This window comes from Drosophila takahashii, chromosome 2L (assembly GCF_030179915.1).
Source record: "Drosophila takahashii strain IR98-3 E-12201 chromosome 2L, DtakHiC1v2, whole genome shotgun sequence".
Taxonomy (NCBI): domain Eukaryota; kingdom Metazoa; phylum Arthropoda; class Insecta; order Diptera; family Drosophilidae; genus Drosophila; species Drosophila takahashii.
The window spans coordinates 14,953,280-14,968,022 of record NC_091678.1 but is presented as its reverse complement, the minus strand read 5'-3'; the positions used below and the strand labels follow the sequence as shown (position 1 = coordinate 14,968,022).

General features: G+C 37.9%; 3 protein-coding genes across 3 annotated transcripts; all 3 read right to left on the bottom strand.

The window, feature by feature from the left end:
• Positions 1-2,554: 2,554 nt before the first annotated feature.
• Positions 2,555-4,131, bottom strand: aust (australin). Its single transcript, XM_044394884.2, has 3 exons — positions 3,955-4,131; positions 3,452-3,852; positions 2,555-3,152 (listed from the first exon to the last, which is right to left on the bottom strand). Exons 2-3 carry the CDS (start codon positions 3,705-3,707, stop codon positions 2,752-2,754), a joined length of 657 nt encoding a protein of 218 aa, XP_044250819.1. The 5' UTR covers positions 3,708-3,852; positions 3,955-4,131; the 3' UTR covers positions 2,555-2,751.
• Positions 4,132-4,244: 113 nt separating this feature from the next.
• borr (borealin-related) lies at positions 4,245-6,513 on the bottom strand. The gene is made up of 3 exons (XM_017150798.3): positions 5,981-6,513; positions 4,677-5,085; positions 4,245-4,619 (listed from the first exon to the last, which is right to left on the bottom strand). The coding sequence occupies exons 1-3, from the start codon at positions 6,330-6,332 to the stop codon at positions 4,421-4,423; spliced, it is 960 nt and encodes a 319-aa protein (XP_017006287.2). The 5' UTR covers positions 6,333-6,513; the 3' UTR covers positions 4,245-4,420.
• A 2,230-nt stretch (positions 6,514-8,743) lies between these two features.
• lectin-30A lies at positions 8,744-9,442 on the bottom strand. The gene has a single exon (XM_017150761.3). The coding sequence runs from the start codon at positions 9,440-9,442 to the stop codon at positions 8,744-8,746; it is 699 nt and encodes a 232-aa protein (XP_017006250.2).
• Between the last annotated feature and the right edge of the window lie 5,301 nt (positions 9,443-14,743).

The window sequence follows — 14,743 nt, the reverse complement described above, 5'->3', positions numbered from 1 at the left end:
TTGTCACACTCAAATAAATAGCTTAAGATGAGTTTTTCTTTAAGAGGCTAAATTTAATGCAATTAAATTAAAAATTAACAAGCATAAAACGGAAAAGATGTCGGCCAGTTTTCGGCCTCCAGCTCTCCCCCTAGTTTTTTATACTGACAAAACCTCAAACCAGGAAAGTATAAGTATAACAAATGAATATACACAAGTATACTGCATTTAGCATTATATATACACCTATATGAATAGTTTTAATGCCAGTTATTCATATATACCAATTCATAAATATATATTTATAACGGGGTAAGGATATAGCAAATTTCACACACAGCAACACAAAAAGTACATATAAAGTGCATTAATGAATTTAAGCATTTAATGAAATTAATTAATTTATAAGCATAACGAAATATAGGGGATTATTTCGAATATATTTAAAATAAACAAATATTTACAAACGGTATAAACTTCATCGAGTATATAAGGAAATATCGTAATACCCTTAAATCTAACTAACCCTATGCAAATAATATTTGCGTGAAAGCAAAGCGAACTTAATTTTAATAATACCTACTAAAGTGCATATTTGATTTGGTAAGTTATTCTGTTATCACGCACGTTTACGATCCAGTTGGCGAATACAATTTTGTATATACTCGTACAAGGCGTCTTAGAATTTATCATTGAATTCAAACCAGTTTCACACCAGATCTCTACAGATGTAAGCTTTTTAAAGAAATACATTTCGATCATCGGAGGACAAATTGGTTTCGCTGGACACACCCAATCTAAAAAATTATTTTTTATTCCGGATCTGACTAGCGGGCGTCCTTTACTATACCATACTTATTTCATTATACTGTACAGATGAATTTATTTAATTTCTATGCAACCTAGTACCATAAAATTTGTACCAAATCACACACTGACGATTTAAGATATTAGCCGAGGGAGGAAAACGATAAACAACACAAATAATGCAACGCCCTGTACCCGTGCATAAAGCCTACAAAGATTTGTTAAACTTGATATTACAAATAAAATACTATTTACGACATACAAAAAGATGCCCTGAACCGCAATGAGTAGTGCCCAAAAATAAGAATAACGGAATACAAAAGTAATATATAAATTAGCATTTAAAGTTATAACGAATTCTAAAACAACAGCCTCAACAAATAGTTTTAAACAAAATAGCAAAAATAGCACAATTTTGTATAAAAGCAAGTAGAAATTTGTACGAACGCAAAATAGATCCACAACAAATTAACAGAACCGAGAGCAATATAAAATACAAATCTCACCCAGAATACGAAACACTACTACTCAATATTTAAATTATTTCCTCTTCAGTATGTGCAGAATATAGTGGAGTGAAAAGGTCGGTTTGATGGAAGGAGGCATCGTTGATTGGCTGTGTTAAAAAAAAATGAAAATAAAAGTTTAAAGACCGAAAAACATACGACGAAATAGACCTACAAAGTGTGAGACATTGGGAAGTGAAAACATTTTCAAAAGTAGCAGTCGAGTTTAAAGTAGTTGGTCGAGGATAGCGTAGTTAGATGCGTTCAGGGAACGCTTGTAGGAACCGTAACCGATATTTAATTAGGTTGGTTTTGCCACATAGGAGTTTGGATTTATATTTATGCTGAATTTAAGAAGGGGATCAGATCTTTAAGAGCAGGCAACTTCAGTTCAAATTGTCACATATTTATAAATTTTACGTTTTTAGTGATCACAATTATTTTAGGCTTTGATGAACATAGTATCCATACTTCGCCTAAGCTATAATATCGTGATTTGGAAGGGAAGACTGTACTGAAGTAAACGGCAGATTGTTTTGAAATTATCATGAGCATTTGGATTAGATTATACTCGTTTATTGCTGGTTTTGGGCTAAGGCGACTGTTCATCGCACTAACCAACTGATTGATTCTTTAAAATCGTTTTACAAAAACTATCAATACCTATCCACACACAAACATAATGAATGTTACAAATCTGAGTGTTAAGTTGTTGTCATCTGTCACTGTTCGTTCACTGTCACTGTTTACATGTATCGATTGATTGTCCTCATATGTTGTCTTTGTCTCTAATAATCTTATTAAATAATTCCGTAAAAACAAGCGTGTTTTAAGTCTCTATATATGTACCTTTTGCTATGTACTGTATTTTTATGTAATTGTCACTATATATACGCATATGACACTCCCATCCACACTTGATATTTCACACTAACATACATGGGAAACCAAAAAAACAAATGCTAAATTTAACACTATATACACTAAAAATTAATGATAATTTTTAAAATTAAATCTGTATATGTGTAAATGTAACTTTTGTCTAAGGGTCCGCGTAATGGAAAGTGAAAAGGATATAACATTTGAAGGGAAACACAATATACTTTAATTTAACTAAGTACTTAAAAGCATAATTGAGAATGTTCACCAAGAGACACACAAAAACACATACATGCAACACAATAGAAAAATGTTTAAACAATTAAATTTGAAGTTAGAGGAGGCGAAATTCTGTACGCTATGTTTGTACTTACAAATCTATATATATATATACATAAAGGTAATTAAATTTATTAATTAATTATACAACAAGAAGCAAGCAAACTGCAGCAAACAGCAACAAGAACAACAGACACGTTCACTTAATGTTTAACAACTGAACAAAAACATTGAAAATGAGAAAATGAAAAAGACTAAATAAAATATTAACGAAATAAGAGTAATATTCCATGGCAAGTGTTTAGGGTTTTGGGTTTGCCATCTTTGTGGCCATATCCACGATCAATCCGAGATTGGCATTCAGCGCCTTCACCTGGTTGAGGGTATTCTCATCCAGCTGCATTAGGACTTCCCGCTTCACGGTATTGATCTTGTGCGGCTTTACGGTGATCACGCCCTTTTTGGTGGGAATGTGCACGTCGGCACAGCGATCCGGCTGCACCTGAACGGCCAAGGGACTTCCCGCCTTGGAGAGTACCTGCTCCCCGATCCGGGGATATCGCACAAAGCTCATGGTATCCGCACAAAGCGCTCTGTCCGCAGATTGTGCCTGGGGCCGCGGCAACTGGGAGTTCTGTGGGGTGCGAGTTCGACTGCGATGGTGACTGATGGAAAGGCTGCGCATTGTGGGCGGCTTGGGAACTGAAAAAGAAAATTTCATTATTATGTCATAATTATTTCTTTATTTTGCATCCTAGCACTACAAGTAATAACACTATAAATTTAATGTGCCAGTCACTAGTCAATATTCTTATTCTAAATTTCAAATTGTTTTGAGCTAAAACTAATTTTACTTGAATTAAAAGTGTGTATTATAATTAGGTTGATTTTGTAATGAGGTGTGTGGTTAGGCTTAGCTTGTATTTTTGAGACGACCATTCTGATATTATATTTATATTTTTTTTTTTAAAAACAACATTACATTTTTCAGATAATCTCACCTGCCCACTGATGTTCAGCAAAAGTTTTAATCTTTAGAGCTGCGAAATCCGACAATTTCATCTGTAGCAGCTGTTTGTCAGTCCCTCCGCGGATCAGCTTAATTTGGTTGTCCACCTCTTGCTTGTAGCGCTTGCCTATCTCATCGATCTGCTCCAGAGCGCAATCCATCCTAATTTGGGCCAGGCGCACTTTTTCCTCACGATCAGCCTTCTGACGCTGTGCCTGCCGACGTGCTGATATCTTGGTGCGAGGCATTTTGCTATCTGATCGTTAACGTTCTTATATGTATATTCCTATATCTGTCAGCTATTGAAACAATTATAAACAAGGCGCACACAGGGCTCTTTGATGAAAACTGAGTTCAAACTTGTATTAAAAATCGCGTAATATATTGAATTAACTAAAATATATAACAGAAGAATAATTAAAATTTAAAGTCATAATTTAAAAAGCGTTTCTTATGGTTATGGACTTTGCTGATTGCTTATAAAATAATACTCACATTATAGAGCGCTATTAGCTTTTGGGTGGTTTTTCCTTCAAATACATAAAATCCGACCATTTCATCTCCAGCAGCTGTCCATCAGTCTTGGCTCGAATCAAATTTAATTGGTGGTCCACATCTTGCTTAAATGTTTTGGTTATCTCATCGACATTCTCCAGCACGGAATCAAATAGAATGCGCAACTTCTCATCTCTTTTCGCCTTTTGCCGTTTGGCTTGGAGACGGGTAAAAACCATGTTTAACCGTATATTTTGTAGAATTATAATGACATATAAATCCCCGTAAACTTGGATGAACAATGAATATATACGTGTATTGAAACTTATGCTAATACGATACAGATTTTTATAAATGAAGACAAAGTACTTGAACTACTTGAAAGTATGGTGAAAACTGAACTTAAACGAAACGTACTAAAATATATGATATAGAATTATATCTAGATAAGAATTTGAATTGGCAACTACTTGAATCCCGCCTGGCTGGCCTTATTCACGATCATCTGCAAGTTCTCGTGCAGCGTTTTGATCTGGTTGAGGGTGTCCTCGTCCAGGTTCTCCAGAAGATTTGACTCGACCTCGCCGGCATCCAGTTTCTTGGGCCGCAAGCTGAGTACTCCGTTCCGAATGGGTATGTTCACATTGGCGAACTTGTCTGGCATTCTGTGGAGCAGAAAAGGTAAGTCAATGGTTTTCAATGGGTTTATAGTGAGAACTTACACTTGGGCCACCATGGGGCTGCCGAACTTGGAGAGGGCCACCTCGCCGGGCTTGGGATAGCGCAGGAAGGCCATCGGCGGAGTGGTTGGCGATCCGGAGCGAATCTGCTTCTGTGCCAGTGGCGTGCGATCGGCACTGAAGGCCTTTGTGCGCGAGGCCATCGGTGTGCGCAACTTGCTGCGCGAGTTTCGACTGCTATTTGCTCCGCTCGAGATGGACGGCGGTTTGGCCGAGTGCAGGACATTCAGCTCACCGCAGGCGGATCGACTGCGGCGGGCTCGACGGGCCCTGGCCGAGTGCAGCGGTCCCGGGGTCCGCATGGCCTTCGTGGACCGCAACAGGGAGCCAGTGTGGGCGGCCAGGATGCTGCCGCCGCTGGCCCCGATGCTGCTGTCCTCTGTAAGGTAGCCTAGATACAGTGACCGGCACAGGATGTGGATGGATGGTGCATTTGGTTTTTTGAGTGGTTTAAAATGTGCGGTGCGGAGTTAGAAAGCAAAGTTGAGTTAGTCACAAAGCCGGACACCAGTTAGAGTAATAATAAGAGGAGCAAAATGAGAACAAAAAGGGGCGACCGCCTTCGGAGACCGAAGGGTGTAACACTAATTGCATAATATTCAAAGGCTGATGACAATTTAAGCAAAAATAAACATTGTTAAAAAAAAATAGATTTGTCAGACACTTAAAACAATAATTTAAAATTAAAATACTATATATTCTGGATGTTTCTTTTGGCAGTTATAGGCATATTTCACATAAATTAAAAATCTTTCAGAATTTTCAGTTGGAAAAGAGTGTACACACTTATAAAGTGAAAACGGATAATTTTTCTGTTGAAATTGAAGATCCTTTAAAGATATAAAATTGTATAAATGGGATTTCTTGGGTAAGTAACTGGAATTCTTCGATTCCTTCCTATTTTTGCCTATGCAAAGTATTAGTACTACTCAGAGAACTCAAAATATATTGAAAATTTTGAATTTTTCCATCAAAATAAGGATCATAATGGGAAATATCCTCATAAAGAGGCTCTCTTCCTCTTCCTTCGATAAATTTAGCATTGGATAAATTGTATTTCTTGGGTAAGTAACCGGAATTCCTTTAATTTCTTCCTATTTTTGCCTCTGCAAAGTATTACTACTACTCAGAGGACTTAAAATTAAATGGAAAATGTTACTTTTCTCATCAAAATAAGGATCATAATGGAAAAGATCCTCAAAGAGAATCTCTTCCTCTTCCCCTGTCAAATTTAGCACTGCTACAACTACATATATACATACATACACCGCGAAGGGCGGACAAACCTTCGTCATTGCGACTCCCTGTAGCGGAGGGGGCGCGGCCGTCGGTGGCGCTGCCGCTCATGGACATCGAGGCGAGCAGCTGCGTCTGATCGCTGGCCTTGAAGTCGCTGAAGCGGTCCAGCTCCCCGAACAGTCGCAGCACCTCGGGCATCTTGAGGTCGGCCAGCTCCCGCTGCACCTGGCTGAGCAGCGTCTTCACCTGGTGGTCGACGGCGGACAGGAACTTGGTCTCCAGCGTATCGATGCTGATCAGGCGAGAGTCCATTTTCAGCTCGTACAAGCGCAGCTTCTCCTCGCGATTGGCCACCTCGCGGTTGCGCTTCGAGTTCTTTGGTATCTTGGTGCGCGGCATCTTGGCGGCGGACTCGGCTTCTTCCTGGTTCCCGGTTTAAAGGTTAAAACTGCCTGATCTTCGAAGGATTTACTAATTTTCCGGCAAGCGTCGCCCGATTTTGCTGTTTCTTTTTTGAGTTTGTCCGCTAAAATTCAAGCGTCATGGAACTAGAGCTGAGAGAACATCGATGGTTCTATCGATACTATCGAGTGAGCGCCCTTTCGGCGGCACCATCGATGGTTTTTAAACTATCACGTTACTATCGGGATGCTTAATGAAAAACCTTTACTGTTCCATTTCTTTCTCTTTTTTCTTTTGGATGCTTATATGGATATAAAAGTAAAATGAAAATAAAATAACCATACAAATGATAAAAATTGTATAACTGTATTAGCGGTCAAAGTTAGTGGGGACACCACCCTTCTTTAGCGAGTGCACCCTCCTCATATTATTTTGAGCTGCCAACTCGGTTCAATTATTGAAATCACCTTTTAAAAACTACCGTTACAATTTTATCGTCCCGTCTTTCTCGTGAAATATTAACTTTTAGTCTACAAGTTTTAGTTTTATTTTATAAAGATTATAGTTTTTATTGTAACTGTGCAAAATTACAGTGTTAAGGACTAAAAACGTTTTGTAATGAATTTGCTTTTCAAGTTAATAACAATGCAAAAATGATGGCAAAGTTGCATTTTCAAGGATGCCACAGATATCGAGAATGGTACTAGGTTTCTTATGTGCTTTAATATAAGTAAAAAACAAGAAAGGAAGCTACCTTCGGCCAGCCGAAGCTTATATACCCTTGCAGATAAAAGAATGCTCACTCGGTGCAGTTCCAGGGATTCCAGATTCAGCGTTTCTATTTATTTAAATTTTGTTTTTAAGTAGTCAAGAATCAAAACGCCTACTTCCTACAAAGTTACAATGAATTTTCTTATATTTCTATGAATATTTCTATGGGAGCCTTAAGATATAGTTGTCCGACTATGTATGTCGCTCCGACATATGTACTACCTGCAATAGAAAGAAGACTTTTGGGAAAGTTTCATCGCGATAGCTTTAGAACTGAGAGACTAGTTCGCATAGAAACGGACAGACAGACGGACGGACAGACGGACAGACGGACATGGCTAGATAGACTCGGCTATTGGTGCTGATCAAGAATATATATACTTTATGTGGTCGGAAACGTCTCCTTCACTGCGTTGCAAACATCTGACTGAAATTAAAATACCCCTCTACAAGGGTATAAAAAGTGAAAAAAGTTTAAAGTTTTTTACAATTTTATTCATTTGAAAGTATTTGTTATTTTTTGGCTTAAGAGCGTGTAATGCATTCGTGACCCAATTTTAAAATTAAGACAATTTTATAAAATTCTAATTACTCTGATTTCGATTAGAATTGTCATGAATGGAGTTCTCTTCTGGTAAAAGTGGAGATAGGCGAAATGAGGAGCCCCAAAAATTACAGCCGCAATCCTATTAGCTTGTTCCGAAAATCCCGTTCCCCCGCCATAAATTGCGTTCCACTCCGCATTGTTTGCTGTTTGCTATCTGTCCCTGCTAGTTGCACTTTGCCTCACACACACAATGGCAAGATTCTAATAAGCGCGTGTGTATGTGTGCGAATGGCCCACAAATCAAAAGCATTTTTGTCAGCATTGGGCGGCTTCCTTGGGGGCGGGAGTGATTGAGGGGGCGTGGCTTTTGCCGCCTTCACTTCTGCACGGAACGTGGACACATCCTGTGTGAGGCGTTTGAAAATAATACGCACCGTTGGCTCTGCACTTGATGGTTTGCCTACTCTTCACCCCACACACCCTGAAAAACGAAACGCAGAAACCTTAACAAGCTAAAAGTTCCCAAGGAATTGTTTTTTACTTTTTCTTAATCATAATTTCCATGGCATAAATTAAGTAAATATATTTGTATACCTTTGCAACGCAGTGAAGGAGAGATTTTCGACCCTAAAAAGTATATACATGTTCTTGATCACTAGACGAGTCGATATAGCCATGTCTGTCTGTCCGTCAGTCTGTCCGTATCTTTGCGAACTAGTCTCTCAGTTTTAAAGCAGTAGTAATGCTTTTTTGTTGTTGTTTGGCTAGTTGATTTTAGATTTCCATAAATTCTTTCGAGTGTTATTTCCTTTAAGGTTTCTTTTTTTTTTAATTTAATGTATTCGTAAGACTTTAAAAATGTCAAATCGTTTCTATGGTACTTTTACTTAAAGTATCTCGAGTTATTACGATATACCCACGTAATGGTATTTAAGCAGTAAGCATTGTACAAAGCTTGGCCCTTTAAAAAGTTGTTTTATCCAAAAGTGTGGTTTTTAAGTTTTATTTCCGAATTTATACAAGTAAAATGTACACGGCTGTTTTAGTCTTTTGCTTTAGAACATTTAAAACATTTTTTATATATTTATAATTACCATCGCTCAGATTGGCATACGAAACGGAGCCGACTAAAACAATCCTGGCGGTACATGTACTTATTGCGTCCACTTACGGCAACGCATCGATTTTTTGTTGTACCACTTGCAAATCTGGTGTATGGCGGGGCACTGCCGGTAAATGATGAAGTAAACTGGTTAACCATTCCCAGGTTGTTGATATCGATCCAGTAATTCCAATTATTTACTTTGGAAAAGAGCTCATTATATTCGTGTTCGTCCTGGATTGTCGCCAGGAATCCTCCCAGTTGACGACATCTATCTGATGCACCATGGTAGTTCAGTGTCTCGTGCCTCTCAATGTAAAAGAACCGCGATCCGATCCTCGTCCATATCCCCTGGTTCATTAAGCGGAGAGCTTCCCTTTTGTCCGGAGAATCCTGCGATTGCTGTTCCATAACGTTCCGTAGTGCCTTCAGTTCGATGCCCATTTTGATTTGTACCGCCTGCAATTGGCCTTCAATTCCTCTCTCCAACCTTTCGAGTTTCTCCTGAGCTTCGGTTTCCTTTAGGGAATTGTATCTAAACCATTGTTGCTGATGTGCGCCAATCTGATCAAGCAGCGGCATTTGTGGAACGGCCACATGACTTCGGCTTTTCGGTTTGTCCTCTTCTTGAGCATGCGATTCCCACAGATTCCAAGCAAAAAAGGTGTATAAAAAATACTTGAACATATTGCGAGTGTAAACCTTCGCGGTGCCAGTCTTTCTTGCGAACTGTTACTACAAAACCTTATTGTCACACTTTTTAACAAGGTATTACACCGCAACGAAAGGATTTTTTATCGCATATTATAATCTGAAAGCCAACACTATCGTTACGACTTTATTGAAATAATTGTTCTTTTTATCATAACTTAGTAATGATAAAACGTATAGTCGAACTTGAATGATTTGAACTTCCTCTGTTACTTCTCGGATAGATCAGTTTTTAACAGGGAACGAAAATAACTGTTATTGTAAATTTTTCATACAAAAAAATCACGCACTTAGAAGGGTCCTAAAAATTTTTTAAATACACCACAATTTTTATTAGCCATTGTAGTTTACAAATCCGTAATGATTTTTATTTTTTGATTTTTATAATAAAACTAAAAAAATAACTGTTATTTTTTGATTTTAATGAATAACAGTTATTCCCTTGACATTTCTGAAAAAATGAAATAATTAAAAAAAACATGATACCCGTGCTTTTTATAACTTACTAAAAATTTGTTAAAAAAGGCAACCGCGCATATTTTATACCTATATTTTTTTTAAATTTTGTTTACCCACAAAATCGCCATAAATCAAGTTTGAGTTTTATTTTTGATCACGACGAATAACTGTTATTTGTCAACTTTTATTATAAAACTCAAAAAATAACAGTTATTCTTTGAGTTTTACTTTACAAATCAGAAAATAACTGTTAAAGTGTGATTTTTAAAATAAAACTTATAACAGTTACGTTCCCTGGTTTTTAAAAGCAAAGAACATATTGGATAGTTATAAATACCGACCTTTGGAAAATTTGCCAATATTTAGTTTTAATTACAAAAAAATTAAAGTTATGGAAGATCGACAGTAATTACGATTCCTTACTCTTAAATAATATGATCAAAGTGATAGATATTGAAAAACCTATAATTTTTTTGGTTTTTATTTGTGTATTTACAATGTAGATGGTTATTAATGGTGTTCAATAAGGTTCCGTAGCGATTGCAGTTCGATGCCCATTTTGATTTGTACCGCCTGCAATTGTCCTTCAATTGCTCTCTCCAATCTTTTGATTTTCTCCTGAGTTTCGGTTTCCTTTAGGAAATTGTATCTGAACCATTGTTGCTGATGTGCGCCAATCCGATCAAGCAGCGGCATTTGTGGATTAACCACATGACTTCGGCTTTTCGGCTTGTCCTCTTTTTGAGCATGGGATTCCAGCAGATTCCAAGCAACTAGGACGAATACAAAATACTTCAACATAGTGCGAGTGTTTAACTTGACGGTCCCAGTCTTTCTTGCGAACTCTTACCACAAATACTTTTTGTCACACTTCCTAACAAACTTCCACCGCAACGAAAGGCTTTTGTATCGCATCGATCAAATTTCAAAAACCAAGAACAATATTGGATTTTTATAAATATCGATTTTTGCGAAATGGGCCAATATAAAGTTGAAACAAGAGAGAACACTATAGTCGGGATGGGAGATAGAGATATTACACTTCGATCGCGCATATCTTTTTAATGAACGGTCCGATTTGAAAAATTTCTTTTACATTTTGATAGCATTGTAGTTTCCGAGATCTCAGCGTTCAAGAATATATATACTGTTACATAATTTTGCACGAAATACATTGTAGCCTTTTATTCTACGGGTAACGGCTATAATTATTAAGAAATTACGATTACCGTATTTTACCGTATTTATAATAGAAAAATGCACATAGTTATTTTAGTTTAATTTAGGTCGATTTAAAAACATTTTTTTTATATTTATATTTACCATTGCTCAGATTGGCATACGAAATATAACATATTAAAGCAATCCTGGTTGTACATGAGTTTATCGCGTGATACATTAACAGAAACGCATTTACCCTTTTGTCCGTCATTTGCCCATCTGGTGTATAGCGGTGCATTGCCGGTGAATGAGGAAATATAGTGTTCAAAAACTCCTAGTCTGTTAATATCGATCCAATAATTCCCCGAATTTAGTCTGGAAAAGAGCTCATTATATTCGTGTTCGTTTTGGATCGTCGCCAAGTATCCGCCCAGTTGACGACATCTATTTATTGCACCATGGTAATTCTGTGCGTAGTGCTTCTCAATGTAAAAGTCCCGCGATCCGATCCTTTCCCAGTTACCCTGTTCCATAATATGTCTTGCTTTCATTCTGTCCGTCGATTTGTGCGAATGATCTTCCATAAGGTTCCTTAGCGCCTGCAGTTCGATTTCCATTTTGATTTGCACCGCCTGCAATTGACCTTCTATTCCTCTTTCCAACCCTTCGAGTTTCTGCTGGTTCTCGGTTTCTTTAAGGGAATTGTATGTGAACCATTGTTGCTGATGCTGAGCAATCCGATCAAGCAGCGGCATTTGCGGATTGGCCACATAACTTCGGCTTTTTGGTTTATCTTGAGCATGGATGGATTCCAAAAGATTCCAAGCAAATAGGGCGTATACAAAATAATTGAACATAACTTGACGGTTCCAGTCTTTCTTCTGAACTGTTATTTTTTGTTACACTTCCTAACAAGGTAATACACCGCAACGAAAGGTTCTTATAGCAAAAAGAGTATTGTAACGAATTGGTTGAATAGATTATATATTGGCTTAGTTCGGATTCTTCCGACTGAAAATCAGAAAAACTATTAACACACAAAAAAAAAATAAGTCGCGGTCAAATCGATATTCGCATGGTAAATTTCTGGTATTGCATACGCATATCGTTTTTACCTCTATCTCTCTCTCGGAGATTTAATTGTTTACATTTTGTGCTTTTACAATTGGGGTACCCTTATATACAGTCAAAAACGATACCACCTAACATCAAATCGATCATCGTTTTATACATATATAGTTTTTTCTTTAATGGATTGGACACTTACTTTTTAAAATAAATGAGTTTAAAAATGTTAGGGTTTAAATAATTAGGATCAGGATCTAAACAAAGTTTCATTTAAATTTACTTAGATTTACTTACTTAGCATAAATCAAGGAAATACACCGTTTTCTTTATTATCAAGAATATATTCAGAAAGATTTTTGGTCTCTGCATACTTAACACTTCCTGCGGTCTTATGACAATCGCATAATTTGAGCATTTTGTTAATTAAGTTGATTGGCCAAAAGTTTAAATTGGCTCGTTGCTCGTGCTCGCTCAGAGCCGCAAAGTGGATGAGCGATAAAGGATGGAGGCGGTTGGCTGTCAAACGGCATTCCCAATCGATGGCAGCGTCAATATCACGCTGGTAAAGGGATATATCCCGGCCATTCATCCACGCATCCATCTATCCGTTTATCCTTCCATCCATCCATCTCGATAACCGAGGGCAGATATTTCAGCAGCAACGACAACGAAACTCAATTTGCGACGGCCAAACGATGCGTTAAGCATATAAAATGCAAAGCGGAAGCAACGTTCATAGATAGATTACACAACTGCTTACAAATGTGCGTGGCATCGCCCGCTGCCATTTACCATTTCCCATTTTCATCGCTTTTCCTGCGTGTCTGCAACTGTTGCATATTGCATATTGCAGTGCGTGCGCTGCCTTTATTGTCCCGATGTTAATGGAAACACCTGCTCGCGGCGGAGAAGTCAGCGCCGGAGTCCGTGAACGAGTGCCAGACATTGTCAGGGGAATCTGGTAGGGATTGCGGGGGTATTCCTGGCTAGAGTCGCCCTTAAGCTGCCTCACTATCTCCTCGCCGGATGACAGACGGAGAATGACATCTTTTGGGAGCGTTTTCAGGTAATGCTGCCGAGAGATAGATTTCCATTTCACAAAGTGCTACGAGTAAAAGTGCTTCTGTGTCCGCTGTTGATGGTGCCCAGATGCCCTGCAAATATTAACTTGCCATGGGGGAAACAAATGATAACAGTGGGTTATTCAGGTATTCAAATGAATATAGGAGTTTCCACATGATCCCTTTAGGAAAGGCAAAAAGCATCTAATAAAAAAAAATTTAACTCATAAACATTACACAGTACAACATGAAAGTGGAAAGTACTCATGGAAATTAGGTAAATCCCATTTGGGTTTCTCTGGCTTAGCTCGTGTTCACCTATTTTAGCAAGTTTAAGTTATAAATACCAACCTAGTAAACCGTAGTAAAGTGTAGTAAATCGTAGTAAATCTTAGTAAACCGTAATAAATCGTAGTAAATCGTAGTAAACCGTAGTAAATCGTAGTAAATCAAAGTAAACCGTAGTAAATCGTAGTAAATCGTAGTAAATCGAAGTAAGCCGTAGTAACCCGTAGTAAATCGTAGTAAACCGTAGTAGATCGTAGTAAATCGTAGTAAACCGTAGTAAATCGTAGTAAACCGTAGTAAACCGTAGTAACCCGTAGTAAATCGTAGTAAATCGAAGTAAACCGTAGTAAATCGTAGTAAACCGTAGTAAACCGTAGTAAACCGTAGTAAACCGTAGTAAATCGAAGTAAACCGTAGTAAATCGTAGTAAATCGAAGTAAACCGTAGTAAATAGTAGTAAATCGTAGTAAATCGTAGTAAATCGTAGTAAACCGTAGTAAACCATAGTAAACCGTAGTAAACCGTAGTAAACGATAGTAAAGCATAGTAAATCTTACTAAGAAGAAGTTTGGAAACAACACCGACTTAATGACAATGTTGTAATCATATTCAGTATGATATTCCCGAGTCCGTCGATTTTTAAAAACGAACAACATTATTTTAAATATTAATTTTGGGAACTGAAGCCAATATTTCGTTTGTATTATACATCATGGTTTACAAGTTAGATATTAAAGAAGGAATTACCTTACCTTAATAAAAAATGATCCCATTAAAGGAACTACTATCCAATCTGACGTCAACTACCCCAGAAGTGAACTTAGGTCATCATTAGGAGTTTATTGCCTTTCGATATAATTTCCAACCCTCGAGCTTAATGAGCTCCAACGAGCGATTCAATTGAATTGTGTGCTGTAAGTTGGACAAACCAATTAAAATTTCGACTGGCCGTTTCGGCGGCGATAAAGAAAAAAATAGTAAGGGAATAGGGCTTTTGTTCCGCCCACCATCCTCCCCCTTTGCTTTGCACAGGTGTTGCCGAATGCCACACGTTCCCCGGCACTCCAAAGTGCACTTTGCACTCACTCAACAAATTCACTCAATTCCAGGCTGCCCGTGTTCCGAATTCCACTCGTTCCTCGGGGACTCACCGTGCGCCTTGGCGTATGCAACGCATTTCAGTCGCTTGTGGGAGGCAGTTGCATTCGATTGCCAGCATTTTCATCAGCGGAAAAGCCAG